Source organism: Camelus ferus, chromosome 19, assembly GCF_009834535.1.
Source record: "Camelus ferus isolate YT-003-E chromosome 19, BCGSAC_Cfer_1.0, whole genome shotgun sequence".
NCBI classification, from domain to species: Eukaryota; Metazoa; Chordata; class Mammalia; order Artiodactyla; family Camelidae; genus Camelus; species Camelus ferus.
In genome coordinates this window covers 19,290,133-19,311,079 of record NC_045714.1, presented here as the reverse complement: position 1 = coordinate 19,311,079, position 20,947 = coordinate 19,290,133, and the positions used below count along the sequence as shown (strand labels likewise).

Below are 20,947 nucleotides of genomic sequence, written 5' to 3'. Positions count from 1 at the left end.
GAGAGTGCGAGGTTTGTGCGTACCGTCCAGTCGTAAGCAGGGTTGTTTGTTTTCATATTGTTAACTTTAAAGAGTTCATGTGTAGTTTGCATAAGAGTCCTTTATCACATGTGTCTTTTGCAACTATTTTCTCCCACTCTGGGGCTTGTTTTCTCATTCTCTTGACAACATCTTTTGCAAAGCAGAAGTTTTTAATTTTGATGAATTCCAGCTTACCAATTATTTTTTTCATGGATTGTGCCCTTGGTAATGTATCCAAAAAGTCATGGCCTTACTCAAGGTCATCTAGAATTTCTTCTGTTATCCTCTATGAGTTCTCTCATTTTTCATTTTATATTTAGGCCTAAGATCCATTTTGAGTTAATTTTTGTGAAATGTGTGAGATCTGTGTCTATATAAAAATATATATATATATATTTTTTTTTTTTTTGCATTTGTTGAAAAGACTATCTTCACTCCTTTTTATTGCCTTTGCTCCTTTGTCAAAGATCAGTTGACTCTATTTATGTGGGTCCATTTCTGGACTTTCTCTTTTCCCCGTTGGCATATTTGCTTATTTTTTTGTGAGCACTACACTGTGTTGATTATTACAGCTGTGCAGTAAGACTTGGAGTTGGTTAAGAGTTGGTCCTCTGAGTTTGTTCTTTTAATATTGTATTAGCTATTCTGGGTCTTTTGCCTCTCCACATAAATTTTGGAATCATTTTTTCAATATCCAAAAAATAACTTGCTGAGATTTTTGATCAGGATTGCATTGAATCTACTTAGATCAAGTTGAGAAGAGCTGGTATTTTGACCATGTTAAGCTTCCTAGCCAAGAATACTGGAATCGCATCATTTGCATGGTTCTTTGACTCCTTTTATCAGAATTTTGTGGTTTTTCTCATATAGTTTTTATAAATTTTCAGTAAGATTTACACCTAAGTATTTAATATCTGTGCACTATGAATAATATCGCTTGAATTTTGTATTGCCATTTATTCATTGCTAAGACATAGGAATGTACTTGCCTTCTGTATATTAGCCTTGCATCCTGCAACCTTGCTATAATTTAATTTTTTTAGTTCCAGGAGATTTTTTTTTTTTTTTGTCTATTCCTTCAGATTTTCTACATAGACCATCATGTCATCTGCAAAAAAGATAGTTTTACTTCTTCCTTCCCCATATGTTTACTTTTTATTTCCTTTTCTTTTTTTATTGCATTAACTAGGATTTCTACGGTGTTGAAAAGTGGTGAGAGTGGTGAAAGGAGACGACCTTTTTGCCCTTTTCCTGATTATTGTGGGAAACTTTCTAGTTTCTCACCACTAACTATGATGTTAACTGCAGGTTTTTGGTAGACATTCTTTATAAGTTGAGGAAGTTCCATCTATTCCTAGATGATTGATAGTGTTTAACATAATTGAGTGTTAGATTTTGTTCAGTGTTTTTTATGCATCTGTTGACATGTGAGTTTTCTTCTTTAGCTTGTTGATGTGAAAGGTTACATTAATTGATTTTTGAATGTTGAGCCAGCCTTGCATACCTGGGATAAACCCCACTTGGTCATGGTGCGTAATTCTTTTTATACATTCTTAGATTTGATGTGCCAATGTTTTGGGGGATTTTTTTTTTTGTATCCATATCCATGAAAGGTATTAGCCTGTAGTTTCCTTTTCTTGTAATGTCTTTGCCTGGCTTTGGTATCATGCTGATGCTGGCCTTGTAAAATGAGTTAGAAAGTTCTCTCTCTGTTTCTATCTTCTGGAAGAAATTGTAGAGAATTGGTATAATTTCTTCCTTAAATGTTTCATAGAATTCACCAGTGACTCCATCCAGGTGTGGTACTTTGTGTTTTGGAAGGTTATTAATATTGATTCAGTTTCTTTAGTAGATACAATTATATTCAGATTGCCTATTTCTTCTTGTGTGAATTTTGGCACATTTCAAGGAGTTGGTCCATTTTATCTAGGTTATCAAATTTGTGGGTATAGAGTTGTTCATAATGTTCTTTTATTATCCTTTTAATATCCATGGGATCAGTAGTGGTGCCCTCTCATTTCTGACATTAGTCATTTTGATTCTTCCTTTTATCTTAATTAACGTGGCTAGAGGCTTACTGATTTTATTGATCCTTTCAAAGAACTCGTTTGATTTTTGTTGATTTTCTCTGTTGATTTCATGCTTTTAGTTTCAATGATTTCTGCTGTCATTTTTATTATTTCTTTTCTTCTGCTCAGTTTGGATTTAAGTTCATTTTCTTCTAATTTCCTAATGTGGAAAGTCAGATGATTGATTTTAGATTTTTCTTATTTCTTTAATATAAGCATTCAATGCTATAAATTTCCCTGTAAGCACTGCTTTCACTGTATCCCATAAATTTTAATAAGTTGCATTTTAATTTTCATTTAGTTCGAAGCATGTAAATTTTTTTTGAGATTTCTCCTTGACTCATTTCTTATTTGGATGTGTTTTTTAACCTGCAGATATTTGGGGAACCTTCCAGCTGTCTTTCTGTTATTGATTTCTAGTTTAATTCAGCTGTGGTCTGAGAGCTTACTTTGTGTGATTTCTGTTCTTTTAAATTTGTTAAGGTGTTTCTGTCTTGGTGAACGTTCCATGTGAGCTTGAGAAGAATGTGCATTCTGCTGTTGTTGGATGAAGTAATCAATAGATGTCAATTATATCCAGTTGATTGATGGTGCTGTCGAGTTCAACCGTCTCCTCACTGATTTCCTGTTTGCTGAATCTGTCCATTTCTGAGAAAAGAGCTTGGACGTCTCCAACTGTAATAATGGATTCATCTCTTTTTCCTTACAACTCTATCGGTTTTTTGACTCATGTATTTTGACACTCTGTTGTCAGGCACATGCACATTAAGGCTTGTTATGTCTCCTTGGAGAATTGACCCCTTTATCATTATGTAATGCCCCTCTTTATCCCTGAAACCCTTCCTTGGTCTGAAGTTTGACCTGTCTGAAATTAATATAACTACTCCTGCTTTCTTCTTAGTGTTCCCATGGTATATCTTTCTCCATCTTTTTATTGTTAACCTCTATGTATCTTCATATTTTAAATGTATTTCTTAGAGACAGCGTATAGTGAGTCTTGCTTTTTGATCCACTCTGACCACCTCTGTCTTTTATTTGGTATATTTAGACCATGGCGTTTAAAGGGGTTATTGAGATGGTTGAATTAAGATCTATCATATCTGCTATTGTCTTCTATTCATTTCTCTGTTTTTTGCCCCTGACTTTGTTCTCCATTCTGTTTCTGAGATTTGTGGGTTTTATCTAGCATTTTATTTGACTCAATTTTTTCCCATTTCTTAGTGTATTCATTATACTTATTTTTGTGGTTGCTCTAGAGTTTGCAATATACATTTATAGCTAATCCAAATGCACTTTCAAGTAATGCTACATTCCTCAAAGTTACTGTAAATACCTTACATAATAACAAAATAATCCTAATTCTTCCCCTTTGTCCCTGAAATCATTGCTCATTGCTGTCATTATTTAATATATAAATATATAACATAATCAAGTACATTGTTGTTATTATTTAATGAAATGTTGTCTGTTAGCTCAGTTGAGAATAAGAAAAATAAGAGTTTTCATTTCACCTTCACTTATTCCTTCTTTGATACTCTACCTTTCTTTTTATGAATCCAACTTTCTGATCTTTATCATTTTCCTTCTCTCTGAAGAACTTCTTTTAACATTTCTTGCTGAGCTAATTTACTGGGAACAAATTTCCTCAATTTCTGTTTGTCTGAAAAAAGTCCTTCTCCTACACTTTGAAGGACAATTCTGTAGTGTTCAGAATTGCAGGCTGGAGTGTTTTTCTTTCAACACTTTAAATGTATCACACCACTCTCTTCTTGCTTGCATGGTTTCTGATGAGAAATCAGGTCTAATTCTTATCTATACTCTTCTATAGGTAGGGTTTTTTTTCTCTGCCTTCTTTCATATTTTTTCTTTATTTTTGATTTTCCAAAGTTTAAATATGTTATGCCCTAGATGTCATCTTGTTTTTTTGTTTGTTCGTTTGTTTGTTTTGCATTTATCCTGCTTGGTGTTCTCTGAGCTTCTTGGATCTGTAGTTTGGTGTCTGACATTACTTTGGAGGAAACTTTTAGTCATTGCTTCAAATATTTCTGGTCCTTTCTCTTTTTCTTAAGTCTCTATTGACATAACCTCAGATTCAGAGGTTCTTTCCTCAGCTGCATCCAGGCATTCTTTATTCTTACTATAGTGTTTTCAATCTCTTGCATTTCGTTTTGATCCTTCCTTAGAATTTTCATCTCTCTGCTTCGTGCCCATCTGTTCTGGGAAAGTCCTTACTGTATCCTATCAGTCTGATTTTGATACTTGCTCTGTCTCTTCAAATTGTATTTTTTTTTTTTTTTTGCCTTTCAGTATGTCTTGTCATTTTTTCTTAACAGTCAGACATGATGTACTGGGTAACCGTAACTGCAGTAAATATGCCTTTCATAATATGGTGGTGAGGTGTCGGGGGAGGGGATTCTCTAGCCCTGTGATTAGACCTCAGTCTTTCGGTAAGCCTCTGCCTCTGAACTGTGACCATCATAAATGCTTCTCAGTGTCCCCTCCCTTATGTGTGACAGAATGGCTAGAGTGGGCTGGAGTTGGGGATTTCCCTTCTCCCACGTTGTTTAGGCTGTGATAAATCCTCAATAGTTTAGGCTCTGGTAAAATAATTTCTCTTGAGGACAAGCCTGATGAAGAAGAACAGAAGGCTCTGTAATATTTCAGATGATTCCATTTCCCCTCCCCCTGCTGGAAGCAGGTGGAGATTTTTCTTCAATATCACCGTGGAGATCTGGTTAAGGTCCGGGAGGAAAAAAGCACAAAAGTGTGAGTCCTCCTATGACTGTCTCACCCCGCTGGAATTTTTTAACTCAGACTTGCCCACTCTGAGCCTCCAGATTTCATCAATGACAGTTTATATTTCCCTCCCCTGGAACCGGTTCCCTTGGAAGTTTGTGCTCAGGAGGTTTCTGCTCTGGAAGCTGTGATTTTCTGTGTTTGCCTGTCTATCTCTTTAATTTTGAGGGCAGCACTTTGCCCCGTGACCTCGTTTCTCTAATGGATCTTAAAAGAGTTGTTGATTTTCCAGTTTGTTCAGCTGTTTAATTATGTTAAAGGACATAAGTAAAATTGTTAGGACAGAGTGACAACTTCCAATCTTAAATGCTGAACTGGAAACTGGAAGTCCTTATCTGTTTGGATTTCAAGATCAAGTTGTTAATTTCTGCAAAAGGGCAGCTGGAATTTTAATAAGTATTACATTAAATTTGCAGATCTACTTAAAGAATATTGCCACCCTAACAATACTAAGTATTGCAATCCAGAAGCACAGGGTGTCTTTCCATTTCTTTTGGTGTCTTTAGTTTCTTTCAATGATGCTTTGTAGGTTTCTGTGGACTTGCTTTGCTGAATTTATTCCTAGCGTTTTATTCTTTTTGATACTGTTATAAATGGAATAGTTTTAAAATTTTATTCTCAAATTGTTTATTACAATGGTATGGAAATTCAGTTGATTTTTGTATGTTGATTTTGTATCTTGCATCCTTGCTGAACTCATTCATTGGCTTTAATACTTTTTGTGCAGATTCCCACTAACAGAAATAGGTTTACTTTGTTCTTTTCCATCTGGTGCCTTTGATTACTTTTTCTTGCCTAATTGCCCTGGCTAGAACCTCCAGTACCACGCTGAATAGAAGTTTTGAGAGCACATATCCTTTTCTTGCTCCTAATCTTAGAGGGAAAACTTCTGTCTTTCACTGTTATGATGTTTCATAGGTTCTTCATAGATGCCCTTTGTTGTTCTGAGGAAGTTCTCTTCTACTTGTAGTCTGTTGAGCATTTTTTTTTTTATCATGAAAGGATGTTGGATGTTTGTCAACATGTTTTTGGCACTAATAGAGGTGATCATGTGGAATGCTGTATTATTTGTTGACTTATATGTTCAACCAATCCTGCATTCCTGGGATAATTTCCATATGCTCATGGTGTATATTGTATGTCACTGGATTCAGACTGTTGGTATTTTGTTGAGGATTTTTCATCTGTATTCATAAGTTTTTTTCCCCTGTGATGTTGTCTGGTTTTAGTATCAGAAAAATACTGGCCTCATAGAATGAGTTGTAAAATGTCCCCTCCTCTTCTATTTTTGTAAGAGTTTGTAAAGAACTCATTTAAATTTTTCCTTAAACATTTGGTAAAACTCATTTGTGAAGCCATCTGGTCCTGGGCTTTTCATTGTGAGAAGTTTCTTGATTACTAATTTTATCTCTTATTATAAGTCTATTCAGATATTTTATTTATTCTTGAGTCAGTTTTGGTAGTTTGTGCTTTTCTAAGAATTTGTGTATTTCATCTGGGTTATCTAATTTCTTGATATACAATTGTTCATAGTATTTCCTCATAATTTGTATTTCTGTGGTGCTGGTAGCAAAGTCACCTCTTTTGTTCCTTATATTAGTAATTTGAGCCCTCTCATGTTGAGACTTCTGGTCAGTTTAGCTAAAACTTTGTCAATTTGATTGATCGTCTCAAAGAACAGCATTTTAGTTTTATTGATTTCTCTCTATTTTTTAACTTCACTTATTTCCACTCCAATCTTTATTATTTCTCCCATTCTTCTAGTTGAGTTTGCTCTTTTTGTTTTTTTGCAGTTTCATAAGTAAGAGATTAGATTATTTATCTGATTTCTTTTTTAAAAAAATAGGTATTTACAGCTGTAAATTTCCCTGATGAGAAATCAGTCATTAATCTTATTAAGTTGCCCTTGTATGTAATGAATCACTTCTCTCCTACTGCTTTCAATATTCTTTTTGTCTTTCAACACTTTAATTGTAATGTGTCTAGATGTGGATTTCTTTATGTTTATACTACTTGGAGTCAGTTGAACTTCTTTGACATGTAGAATAATATTTTCATCAAATGTAGGAAACTGTCAAATATTGTTTCTATTTGTTTCACTGTTATCCATCTGGGACTCCCATTATGCGTATGTTGGTTCAGTTGATGATGTCGCACAGATATATCATCTGTTCATAAGCCACTGTTTATTTTTCTTTATTTCTCTTTCTCAGACTAGATACTCTCAGCTGATATATCTTCAAGCTTGCTGATTTTTTTTCCCTCCTCAAATCTTCTGTTGAGACCCTCTAGTGAATTTTTCATTTCAGTTATGTACTTATCAACTCTAGAATATTGTTTAAAAATATATCTTTTTAACAGTAGTCTCTATTTGGTGAGACATAATTTTATATGTTTAGTTTTTTGTACTTTTTTTTTTTAGTTCCTTGGACAAATTTTAAATAGTTGATCTAAAGTTATCTAACGTGTCCAGTGTCTGGCTTCATCAGGAAGAGTTTCTATTAACTGTACCCACCCCACCCCATTATGGGTCATACTTTTTTGTTTCTTTGCATGTTTCATAATTTTTCGTTGACAGTGTCCTAATTTAAATAATGTGACAGCTCTGAAAATCAGGTTTCCCCCCTCCAGTTTGTTATTGTCGCTATTTGTTTTTTCACTGACTTTTCTGAACTAATTCTGTGAAGTCTGAATTCTTTGTCATGTGTGGCCACTGAAATCTATGCTCACTTGCTGGTCAGCTGTAGTTGGACAGAGATTTCTTTAATGCCTGGAACCAATAGTCTCCTATTCTTTGCCAAGGGGCTCAGCTTGTGCTGGGATATGCTTCTGACATTTCAGCTAGGCAGTTTACAGCTCTGTCTTATCCTTCTCTTCCTACATGTTCAGAGTTTCAGGTCAGTCAGAAGTGAGAACTTACGGACTTCTTGGGTCATTCCACAGCATGGACACAGCTCTATGCGTGCATGCAGTCCTACATGTGTGTGGCTTTCCATATTCCCAGGAATACTAGGAGTTTTCAAAGCCCTCTAAGGACATGCCATTCTCTCTCTCTCTTTTCCTAAGCTTTTTAGTTAACTGAGTGTTTATCCCATCTGTTATTCACTGCCATAGGCAGCTATGATTTTAAACAATTGTCACTGATTGCTTTCAACAAATTTCCACAGGCAAAAGACTGTATTTAATTAACTCTAAGTTAGGTCAAATAAAGAGAGGTCTTCCAGAGAACCACCAGGCATGTCAAATAATGACATCTGCCCCTTCCAGTGGCTGCTCGGCCTCTTGTTTTCACTGTGATTGTAGGCTGCTTGTTTTAAGGCTACAGTGGAGCTGGGACATAGGGGTGGGAATAGAGCAAGTTAAAAATACTACAAGACTTGCTGTTCTTACTTGGCTTCAGTCATTTTTTTCTTGACTGACTAAATACCCCTCCCCCAAGTTTGCTGGTTAATTTTCAGAGCCCTGAAAAAGTTGATTCTAACCATTTCCCCAATTTTCACATTGTTCTTATGGAGGGAAGAAGTTTTGGACAGATTCCCTTTACCAGTCTTCTGCTCATGGAACTCTAAAAAGTTGGTGAAAGCATTGCCTATGTGAGATTTTGCAGCACAATAGAACATCTCCATAGTCATGTTACATGTGATGATTACTATAGTGAGGAAGTCACAAAGATCAAACGCCTGTATGCCTGAGATCACAGTGCGAGTGGTTAGCAGTTCCTCCTACCAGAAAGCTGAAATCCCCTGATAACGATACACCCTGTGAGTGATGATGTAATAGCTGTCTCTCTTAGAGAGAGGAAGGAAACTGAGGTGCTTATAATTTGAGGAAAGAAAGGCAGCTGGGGGTTATGACATTCTCGTAATCCTGCGTATCAGTCAAAAACCCAGAAATATCTCCTGGTTCCTTTGGGCCCTGGTTTTGGCAAAATATTCACCCATAGTTCTAGAACCAGAGATTGTTGCATAGGAAGGAATGAAAGTGATTTGCATGTGGAGCAAGGGGCCCTTGTTGTAACTTCAGTGGATCTGATGTTTCTCTTAAATACAAAGAGAGAAGAGTGCATGTTTTAAGAACAAAACAGAGCACCTTTGACTCATAACATTCTTTAAGTTGGTGGTCACCAATAGCATAATGCCAATTAGTCTGCCCAAAGACATCTACATGAAACTCCTTCAAATAATCAAAGACAAAAATTCTATAGAAAGAAGAGAAAGGACAAAAACCGCATGATCATCTCAATCGATGCAGAAAAAGCATTTGATAAAATTCAACACCCATTTATGATAAAAACTCTCGCCAAAGTGGGTATAGAGGGAACATATCTCAACATAATAAAAGCTATATATGACAAACCTACAGCCAGCATAGTACTCAACGGTGAAAGACTCAAAAGCTTCCCACTAAAATCTGGGACAAGACAAGGATGCCCACTATCACCGCTCCTATTCAACATAGTCCTGGAAGTCCTAGCCATAGCAGTCAGGCAAGAGAAAGAAATAAAAGGGATCCAGATTGGAAAAGAAGAGGTAAAAGTGTCATTATATGCTGATGACATGTTACTATATATAGAAAACCCTAAAAGGTCCACACAAAAGCTACTAGAGCTGATTGAAGAATTCAGCAAGGTAGCAGGTTACAAAATTAACGTTCAAAAATCAGTTGCATTTCTTTACACTAACGATAAATCAACAGAAGAAGAAAGTAAAGAAACAATCCCCTTTAAAATATCACCCAAAGTAATAAAATATCTGGGAATAAATCTAACCAAGGAGGTGAAAGAATTATACACAGAAAACTATAAACCATTGATGAAGGAAATTAAAGAAGACTTTAAAAAATGGAAAGATATTCCATGCTCTTGGATTGGAAGAATCAATATTGTTAAAATGGTCACACTGCCCAAGGCAATCTACAGATTTAATGCAATCCCTATCCAATTACCCAGGACATATTTCACAGAACTAGAACAAATCATAATAAAATTCATATGGAACCATCAAAGACCTAGAATTGCCAAAGCATTACTGAAGAGAAAGAAAGAAGCTGGAGGAATAACTCTCCCAGACTTCAGACAATACTATAGAGCTACAGTCATCAAGACAGCATGGTATTGGTACCAAAACAGACATATGGACCATTGGAACAGAATAGAGAGCCCAGAAATGAACCCACAAACTTTTGGTCAACTCATCTTCGACAAAGGAGGCAAGAATATACATTGGAATAAAGACAGTCTCTTCAGCAAATGATGTTGGGAAAACTGGACAGCAGCATGTAAAACAATGAAGCTAGAACACTCCCTTACACCATATACAAAAATCAACTCAAAATGGATTAAAGACTTAAACATAAGACAAGATACAATAAACCTCCTAGAGGAAAACATAGGCAAAACATTATCTGACATACATCTCAAAAATTTTCTCCTAGAAGAAATAAAAGCAATAAACAAATGGGACCTAATGAAACTTACAAGCTTCTGCACAGCAAAGGAAACCAGAAGTAAAACAAGAAGAAAACCTACGGAATGGGAGAAAATTTTTGCAAGTGAAACCGACAAAGGCTTGATCTCCAGAATATATAAGCAGCTCATACAACTCAATAAGAAAAAAATAAACAACCCAATCCAAAAATGGGCAGAAGAGCTAAACAAGCAATTCTCCAAGGAAGACATACAAATGATCAAAAAGCACATGAAAAAAATGCTCAATATCACTAATTATCAGAGAAATGCAAATCAAAACTACAATGAGGTATCACCTCACACCAGTCAGAATGGCCGTCATTCAAAAATCCACAAATGACAAATGCTGGAGAGGCTGTGGAGAAAGGGGAACCCTCCTACACTGCTGGTGGGAATGCAGTTTGGTGCAGCCACTATGGAAAACAGTGTGGAGATTCCTCAAAAGACTAGGAATAGACTTACCATATGACCCAGGAATCCCACTCCTGGGCTTGTATCCAGAAGGAAATCTACTTCAGGATGACACCTGCACCCCAATGTTCATAGCAGCACTATTTACAATAGCCAAAACATGGAAACAGCCTAAATGTCCATTAACAGGTGACTGGATAAAGAAGAGGTGGTATATTTATACAACGGAATAACATTCAGCCATAAAAACCGACAACATAATGCCATTTGCAGCAACATGGATGCTCCTGGAGAATGTCATTCTAAGTGAAGTAAGCCAGAAAGAGAAAGAAAAATACCATATGAGATCGCTCATATGTGGAATCTAAAAAACAAAAACGAAAACAAATAAACAAACAAAAACAAAGCATAAATAAAGGACAGAAATAGACCCACAGACAGAGAATACAGACTTGTCGTTACCAGGGGGGTGGAGGGTGGGAAGGGTTAGACTGGGATTTCAAAATTGTAGAATAGACTACACTGTATAGCACAGGGAAATATACACAAAATGTTATGATAACTCACAGAGAAAAAAATGTGACAATGAGTGTGTATATGTCCATGAATAACTGAAAAATTGTGCTGAACACTGGAATTTGACACAACATTGTAAAATGATTATAAATCAATAAAAAAATGTTAAAAAAATTCTATAGAAAGAATGTGTTAATGCTAATAAAATATGGATGACTTAAAAGTTAAAAACGTAGTCTGTATCATTGTAAACACTGACCTCAGCTTGATTTGTGTGCTTTACTAACACTAGGTTTGGGATCATATAGGCAGTTAGTTATTAGGTTTTCCCACTCTGAACAGCAGTCTTTTAAAGTTCTTTTAAAGGCACAATTCTAGGTGTCATAAGCCTTGATTCCTTGACTGGTAGACTCGTATCTATGGAGAGGTTGTGAAATCTTATCTAGGGGGGCTTGAAGCTGGGCGCTACACTTACATAAGCGGCTCCTGGGATTCCAAGATAGGCTAGAAATACAACATTTAGAGGGTCCTCTGCTTTCCTCTCCCCAGCACTCATTGCTTATTATTTGAACGCAGCTCCCCTCCCTTCTCAATTTCCATCTTACTCACACACACTTAAGTCTCCTCTAGTGTTTATTAAATACCTCAGGGAAGTGGTAAGTAACTTTTTATAAAGTGGTTGAATAGCACAATAGTCATTGTTGTGGTCAAGATCCGCCAACGGGTGCTAAAATTAACAGCTGAAATTTTGAGGAGAAACAAGTTGACATAGTTTCAAAGTACCACCTCCCCAGATACTAACTCCAGATGATCAAGGTTAACATCACCAGTAATAAGACATGTTGACATTCCAAACTCCGTGATCTGATATACTCAGAGTCATCTCTGTACGACTAGTCAATAGTCATCTCATTGACAAAAATTTATAACCAGATGCAAATCATGAGAAGACACTAGACAGACCTAAATTGAAGAATGCTCTACAAAAGAAACCATCAGTACTCCTCAACAGGGTCAAGATATTGAAAGATAAGGAAAGACTGAAGAATTGTCAGAGTCTGGAAGACAGGAAGGAGAAATAATAACTGAATGCAGGATCCTGGATAATTCTATCTGGAACAGAAAAATGACATAAGACATTTGAATAAGGTCTGTGTTTTAGTTAGAAGTATTGTTTCTGTGTTATTTTTATAGATTTGATTATCAAACTGTAGGTATCCAAAGTGACAACCTTAGGGGAAGTTTCTGAGGGTTCTACAGGATCTCTGTACTATTTTTGCAACTTTCTGTAAGTTTAAAATTAATTCAAAATAGTGGAGAGGGTATAGCTCATTGGTAGAGTGTGTGTTTAGCATGCATGAGGTCCTGGGCTCAATCCCCAATACTTCCATTAAAGATAAATAAATAAATCAGTAAACCTAATCACCTCTCCCCCCAAAAAAGTAAAAAAATATATATATATATATTTTTAAAGATAAAAACAGAAAAAAATAAAATAAAAAAAGTTCAAAAGAAAAAGTTTCAAAAAATAAATTTTTGAACATATCAAAAGACTATTTTTCTTTCTTTTTAATGATTTTTGTCATCCTACTCAAAATCTTGATATTTTAGGGCATAAGATTCTAACAAGAATATGACTAATGCAGACTATGGGTGGAAACATTTTGAAAGAAAAGATAAAGTGTACCAATGTAAGGTTGTGTCCTCAAATTCTCCTGCTGTTTTTTCAAAGTTTAATACCCTGTTTTGTGTTTAAAATGCATTATATCCTGGTGGCGTTGTGAACTAACATAGTTTACGACAGGCGTGGGATTTAACTCAGAAATTCTTCTTTGGACTATTATCCAGAATGGAGGGGACTCGCTAATCACAGCTACACGTTTAATGATGTGGCTGGAACTTTTATTCCTTAGGGACTTTAGAATCTGTTGGCTTGTAGACTGCTTTACATGCTTAAACATTAGGAATTTGGTTTTGTTAGTTTTCCATATTTAAGAAGTGTTTAAAAGCAAATGAGACATGGAAAGTTGAATAAAATAAAATGGTGCCTGTAATCTTGAGTGTTGTAAACGGCAGTTAGCCATAAGGAGGGGGAGTTATGAAGTCTTACTCATCCCTCCAAGGGGAGGTATCAACCAAGTCCACGCTGATCAATCTTTAACGTGTCTAGAAATCTTATGTGGATTTTGTTAAAATGCAGATTCTGATTCAGCAGGTGCATGGTGGCTCTGAGATTCTGCACTTCTAACCAGTTCTCAGGAGATGCTCCTGTTCCATGGACAACATTTTGAGTAGTGAGGACATAAGTGGCTGGAAAGGACGCGTTATGTGTGAGCCCCGTCCGCCCGAGGCACGCATTTTCAAAATGGATTTAGTTTTAAACAAACGAAAGGTTTAAGTACCTTCGGGCAGTACGACTGATAGTAAAAAAAAAAAATTGAGGAAATCTCTCCAATGAAACAAACTCAGGAGACGGAGTGCTGGAGGTGACGCACCGGTCACCTCGATGTCAGATACTGCCTGAACAGAAACGCGGAAAGGAAAGAGATGGTGGCTTCAATCTGAGATGACGCTGCACCAGTCGAGGCGCAAGGGTGGAAGGAAACACCTCCCCACGAGCTTGTCCGCCACCGCCACCAGGGGGCGCGCCTCAATAGCGTTTCGAGGGCGGCAGTGTGGACGGTCCAGCTCTCCTTGGGCGGCGGGAGGCTGGGGATGCGGCGCTGTGCAGTGGGGCCATCGCACTGTTTCAGAACCTGACAGGGACTTGGGGATGGGGCGGGTGTAAGCAGCTCTTAGCATGTGACACTGGCCGTTGAGCTGGGCTTGAATTGCAGTGGGTTCCAATCTGCTGTTAGATTCCTGGTGTTGGGGAGGCGGGGTTGCTGTGATGACCCTCCCACGGAAAACACAGGGTTGATAACGGGCGAAGAGCCACCGACTTGGGCATCTCTTTCTTCTGAATGTTGTGTGTTTTCAGACCGCCTCCTTGCTGCAAACATCCTTCCGAGGAAGGGATATCATCTTCTAGTTATCAGGGAAGGAATTGAGGCTCAGGGAAGAAAGGGCCCGCTCCTTAGATCTGTGGCCGACTTAGATGCTGAAGCCCCGCTTCCTGCGCGAGCCAGCAGAGGCCGGCCACCTGGGAGGGCTGCCCTCCTCCGCCGTCCTGGGGGTCCTGAGGAAAGCCTGGGGTGCAGGGCTCACTCAGGCGGGCCTGAAGCCCTCCCAGCCCACCCAAGTCAAACCGTGTCAATGCCCCTCATTTAGGTCAGCTTGTCTTAACTACTTACACATGAACAGATTCTTTTAATTTTTCTTTATTTTTTAAATTGGAAAAATAAGACATGCTGAGGCCAGAATAATAATTCTAAAAATAAAAAGCAGTATAAAATAAAAAGTGAAAGTCACTCCTCATTCACTAACTCCACTCAAATCCCAGTCCCACCTCCAGAAGTGACCACTGCTGACCACACATACATTTATATGATATAAATGTAGGTAAAAATGTGTTTATACAGAGAGTGGCACACACAGGTGATTTTGCTTAACTTTGCAAAAATGGCATGATGCAATTCATAATGCACTTGCTTTTGCCACTTAAGATGCATATCATAGTCTACCAGGGTGAGGTTTTTGAAATTTAAAAATGATAAAACATTTCATAGATCTATTCTTTTGATTAAAAACATAGGATTCCTAGGCCTAATAGTCATACGTTCACAAAAATAAACCCTCAGGGCCCTCCTTGGGGTCTCCAGCCACACTCAGTAAGCATCCTGTCTTCCCAGGATTGCACTGACAAAATAAAGTTCGCGGGCTTTACATGTTTTCCTGCTCAATGATTCTGACAGAATGAATGAGCGAACTGCTCAAACTGTGACTACGTCATTTTTGTCCTCTGAGGATTTAAATTTTTAACCTCTTTATGATTTCCCTGGCTCTGGATTATTTTTTTTACAGGAATCTTTTTTTTTTTTTTTAATAGCACTCATGTGAAACAGGAGACTGATACAGCCGTAACTTTAGGGTATGTTTATGTCCTCTCTCTCCATCTCTATTTTTTCCCCCAAATACCCAAAGGGAGTCCATTAAAAATATTGACAAAAAGGGGCTAGGAGATACATTTTTCTTTTAAGAGTTGCACTCCAGGCTGGGGAGAGGGTATAGTTCAAGTGGCAGAGTGCCTGCTTAGCATACACAAGGTCCTGGGTCCAATCCCCAGTACCACCTTCAAAAATAAATAAACCTAATTACCTCCCACCCCAAAATAAATCGAGTTAAAAATAAAATAGATTTGTGCTCCAAGATCCACCAAGAACACACACCAGGCTGTCCCTCTGTCTACAACAGCAGGTCTCAAGCTTTAACACAGAAGCATCCCTGGATGTTTGTGAGCAATGCAGGTTTCCAGGGCTCCTGAATCCCATTTCCTTGGGATGGGCTGGGAATTGACGTTTCCAACAAGCTCCCCTGTACTTTTTCTGTCTGCCTGCTCTGGACTGAGAGGGTCCCCAGTGGTTCTGCCGTGGACAGGGGGGTACATTTCCTGACAGTCCCTTAGTTCTACTTTCCTCTCAGTTGGAAGAAAAAGAGGAAGGGAAGAATGCACAAGGAACGGGTTGTGCTTTTTCCATTAAAAGCTGCCTCCAAATTTTACGCACATCTTAGGAATTCTTCTAGGCTTGTCTTTAAAAGCCTGACCCCCTGAGTTTGCCAGTTGACCTGCTGTCCTGCAGTTACCCTTGGGTCGTGTAACCGGTTTGAGAAGCAACCCGTGGCTGTTTCAGTTTCAGCTGAAGTTCCTCCTAAAAGGAGCCAATCTGGGAGGTCATTTGTCTCTGATCCAGAGGCAGTGGCTTGGTTATTCTTGGCTTACACGAAACTTGGAAGGGAACTGAAGCATCAGGTAGAAAACAACACACACCTACAGGGCGTGGAAGAGGAACAGTCGCAGCCCTGCACAGCCGCGCGGACGCCTCCCACAGGCACAGACGGAGCAAACGTGGCCTCCGCTCACCTTAAGTTCAAGGACAGGCACCAGTGACGCGTGGTGGGGAGAGGTGGGGAGAGGGGCTATCTTCAGAGGGTGATCACCTGACGGGGGGTTGGTGCGGGGGTGGGGCGGGGAAAGTTCTAAGTCGGGATCTGGAACCCAAGTAGGTTGTATACACATGTACAAAGTCGTTGAGCTGAACACTTAAGCTGTATGCGTGTTACTGTATGTAAATACATCTCAGTAAATTAAAAAGAAGATGATGGGTAGCTATGAATATGACAGTGGTCCATTAGGAAAAAATACCCACCGTCACACCCACGCAGTGACTCAGAATCACCAACAAATGCTGACAACTGAGCAAAAAGGAAATTAAAAATTGGAAGCTGTTATAAAATAAGTCGTTTCTTTTAAGTCTGTTTTTAACCGAACACTGAAAATAACCTGAGCCCCACCTCGTAAACACGGCACTCGCACGCGCGTCCCGACCTTGAGTGTGGACTCACGCACATCTAGGAGTGATGACTTTGTGGTCTGCGAAATGCTGACAGCTCAGGAAGCGTCTAAAGGGGCAGTTTAACCAGCTTTCTGATGAGGGCGTTGGGCGAGGGTGGGGAGGGAGGGACGTCGGCAGGCCTTCCCTGGTGGAGCAGGGGTTTTGTCTGAAACTAGATGACTGCTTGTGCGGGTGACAGCCTGGAGGTGATGAGCAGCTGGCCAGTTTGGCCAGGGCCGTGGGTGATCAGACCTGGCGATGCTGGGATGCCTGCGGGACTGAGTCTCTAGGAGGGGGTGAAGGGGTGCTACGTCCCGGAACACCCCTGCAAGGGTCTCTCCCCACCCCGTCCACCAACACTCAGCCTTGTCCTGTCTGAAGTTGCTCTCTGAACACCTTTCGGTCTTTCCGCTTTGCTTGGGCTTCGCTGCTCTGGGTTAGAGGCAGCCACGGCAGAGGCTGACCTGTTGCCTCATCGAGCAACTGGCTCCGCTGATCCTCTCCTCCCTCCGTCCCGCCCTCCGTCTCCATCGGTGGCTTGTCTGACACAGCTGGCACTGTCTGGTGTTACGGAGACACAACCCTGCTTTGTTGTGGAAACTGCTCTGTCGGGTCTGGTCGCTGTGGGCTGGTAGGGGGTGGCGGCTGGAGACCTGGGGATGAGGCCAGAGGGCACAGGAGACCCTGGTGGTCTGGGCCTCACTCGCCGGCTGATGTAGGAGCTGCACTGGGCTGACGTCGGTGCGTGGGGTCCTGGGAGCTTTTTCTGCTTCGTTATAGAGGAGGAGCGATGAGAGAGACGGGTCACTTCTATGCCCCCACCTCCAGTCCAAAGTCTTTGCATGGAAATGAAAATGGAATGATTTTAGGAGGTAGAAAACAGGGGGCCTACACCGTGACCCCCAGCACCCACCCCCGGGTGCCAGGCTGAGGAGGTGCCCTGTAAATACGCTGTCTTGTTCCTGGAAGGGTGCAGGCTTCAGCACATCTTGGGGTGACGCGTCTCTTTCCAAGCGAGCGAATTCTCAGACTAATGTATCAGGGCCTGGAATTTTCTCCCTGAGGCTCTTTGCACAAAATGTGAGATCAAATGCAAACAGATTAAGAAATAAAAGGCAGAAGCTGCCTCGGGATTGATGAAGCTCCTGATGCTAAAAGATAAATAGCACATTAGTTATTGCAGCTCTGGCTCCTTCCAAAATTCAGTTTCCTGGGGGAGCTTCCAGAGACCGGGAGAGGGCAGGTAGGACAAAAATAACTGTTTCCCTGGGAAGAGGAGCCCACTGGGGTCTGTCTCCCTCCTCCAGGGCTGGCAGAGGACTTGAGAGCCTGCTCCCCATCCCCCAACCCCTGCCCCCCAAGCGGGCCTGCTGGAGGGAGGGGACAGGAGGACCTCCCTGGGCTGAGGGACCCATCAGGCTGGAGGTGCTGTCGGGCTGGGGGCCGGAAACACTTGTTTTCCTTCCCTGGGTGGTGCTTGGCTTCTCAGGGGGTCTTTGTCTCTGCTATGCTTCAACATCCCACTTTGCTCTGAAATCTGTCAAAATGAATATAAACTAAATCACCTCCCCGTACACTGATCTCTCTGTCTCTCGGCCTCCCTCCCCACCTTCGTCTCTGTATTCCTCTCCCTGCAGGTGCTGAGGGAATTTTCAGGGAATTGCCAGCCCCTGGTTTCTCCCCTCCTCCTTCCTGCTCCCTTCCTGCCACCTCTCCCGTCCCCAGATTGCACAATTCCTGGTGCCTGTGGCCATTTTCCCCTGAGCTAGTGTTCATTCCCTAACTCAATTAGTTCCAGATTCCCTCTCTTACTTTTATTTTTCCTATTTCTACGAGAAAAAGCCATTTGAGTGTCTTTCTTGGTTAGTTGAATAAAGGACAGTGTCTGTGCTCCTGAACCTTCATATCTGTGTCTCTGAATGTCAACGGGGGCAATGCAACTGGAGAACTCCCCCGCCCCCACCGTCCCACGTCAGCCTGGACAAACTTCCAGGGTCTAAATCCTCCTCTGTACCTGGTAACCAGAGCAAAGGGACAACCACACGGGCATCGTAGGGGAGGTGCTCTGCGCATCTGGGAAGATGCCAGGCTGGGAAAGGAGTAACTGAACGGTATGCCGAGGAAGCAAGATCTTCCAGGCTTGCTTGGAAATGACCCCTCTGTGGAAGGGAAGCCACGTATGAAGGCCTGTTTCGTCCTTTGCCATGACCCTGCTGTCCCCAGATGCTGGTGGGGGTCATCTGGGAAGCTTGCGCTAGGTCACCTAAAAGGGGGGTGACACACTTGGAGTTTGCGGGTCCTCCCAGACCTAGGAGTGGAGAAACCTGTCCAGAGTCTCCCTCCTTTCTCCTCGCCTCTCTGGACATCTTCAGCTAGATTCTCTGATACGATCAGACTCCATGGAGACAGCCATCCAGACTAACACCTGGTTTCCAGTGATCCTTTTTTGAACAAGCCCTTCTGTTTTCAGTCCCACTGCAAAGGCATCTTCTCCTCGGGGCTAGAGCCACCATCCTAGCCAGCAGTTCTAGGTAGGCACCAGGGAGGAAGCCCGAAGCTCCAGGACCCCACGCACCGAGACCACTCGGTGTCCTCTGTAAACGGGCACCTTCTGCAGGGCTTCAGGGCAACACCTTGAAAGCAGGTGAGGGCAGGAGCAGAGCTGGAGTCAGGTGGGTGGGGATTACGGCTTTGACCTCAGGGGTAGCGGCAGATTGACACCGTCTGCGGAAGGGTGGCCAAGAGCCTCCTCCTGAGGTTGGCGGGGGACCCTCAGGCCGCCTTGCCCTGGGACAGTGCCAGCTGTCCCCCTTCCCTCAGCCATAGCACTGGGCTTGGTCCAGGACGATTGGGAGAGAAGTGTGTGTCCGGGCCGGAGCGGGGAGCCAGGACACCCCTGGTGAGACAAGAGCCTCCGGGGAGTCCTGTTCCAGGTCCGGAGCCCGGCGCGCAGGGGGATCCCCGCAAGGGGGCGGAGGGGAACCCAGGAGGCCGGCGGGAGGAAGCGAGCCCGGTGGCCGGGCGCGCGCAGCCTAGCGCACTCGCAGTGTCCGTCTCCGGGCAGAGGGTAGGGAGGGGGCCGGAGAGACCCTCGGCCCCTACGAAAGTTTCGGGTGAATCCTTCCCGGAGATCCACCTCTCGGCGGGCGGCGCGTGTTTCCCGAAAGGGGGCCTCCCGCGCCGGCACGATCGCAGGGCTGCGCGCGGGGCTCCCTCCCCGGCTCAGTCTCCTCCCCACGCGCCCCCTCTCCGCTGGGCTGGCCAGCGCCGCTGCGTCCCCGGCACTGCCCCCCGCCCGCGCCCGCGCCCGAGCCCGAGCCCGAGCCGCCGCGCCGCCGCAGGCTGCGGGGAGCGGCGCCCGCCCGAGCTCCCGCCTCGCTCCGTGCTCCCGGCGCGCTCGGCCCCGGCTCGGCCCCGTCCCCGCGCGCGGGCCATGGAGTAGGCGGGCGGCCCCGCGACGCGCTCCCGCAGCCCGCGAGGCCGGAGCCAGCCCCGGGTGGCCTCGCCAGCCGGCCGACTTGGCCAGCGGCGGGCCCTCCTCCCGCCGGTCCTCCCCGCTCCTCCTCCTCCTCGGCCGCCGCCGCCCCCCGCCTCCCGGCCGCCCCCGCCGCCCCCGCCGCGCCGCCGCCCGAGGCCGAGCGCGGACGCCGAGCGTGGGAGCCATGGCGCGCGAGGAGGAGAGGGACCCCGAGCGCCGGGAGGCGGCGGCGCGGGCCAGCGGCGACGAGGAGGAGGAGGAGGGAGAGGAGGGACTGAGCGACAGCGACGACGAGGACGGAGACCCGGAGACCGGCGGCGGTCTCGAGGAGCAAGGCGAGGCGGCGGCGGCGGCGGCGGCGGCGGCCGCGGGGCAGGAGCGCAGCGAGGACGCGCCGCCGCCGCGCGCGGAGCCGCCTCCCGCCGCCGTCCCCGCCGCGGCCGCCCGCGAGCGGAGCGGCTGCCGCCCGCCGGGGCCCCCGCCGGGGCCGCTGCCCTGCCTTCCGAGGATGCCGTCGCCCGACGAGGAGGACCGCGAGCGTCGCCGGAGCCGCCGGAGGGACCTTCTGCTGAGCCAGATCAGCTTCCTGGCCTTGGTGGCGCTGCTGCTCTGGTCGCTGTCGAGCATGCAGGAGCACGATGGTGAGTGCTCGCCGCCCGCCCCGAGTGGGCGCTGCGGCCCCGGCGGTGCGGGGCTC

The 20,947-nt window shown here is 43.2% G+C and overlaps 2 protein-coding genes across 2 annotated transcripts in view; both read left to right on the top strand.

The window, feature by feature from the left end:
- Positions 1–18,885: 18,885 nt before the first annotated feature.
- On the top strand, positions 18,886–20,214 carry LOC116658034 (translation initiation factor IF-2-like). The gene is made up of 2 exons (XM_032462340.1): positions 18,886–18,949; positions 19,706–20,214. The coding sequence occupies exons 1-2, from the start codon at positions 18,886–18,888 to the stop codon at positions 20,212–20,214; spliced, it is 573 nt and encodes a 190-aa protein (XP_032318231.1).
- Positions 20,215–20,320: 106 nt separating this feature from the next.
- Positions 20,321–20,947, top strand: part of SLC24A3 (solute carrier family 24 member 3) — a 428,089-nt gene continuing 427,462 nt past the window's right edge. Inside the window, exon 1 of the mRNA XM_032461759.1 lies at positions 20,321–20,891. Coding sequence (XP_032317650.1) covers positions 20,435–20,891 — 457 coding nt within the window. The 5' untranslated portion in view covers positions 20,321–20,434. The remainder of the gene's footprint in view (positions 20,892–20,947) is intronic.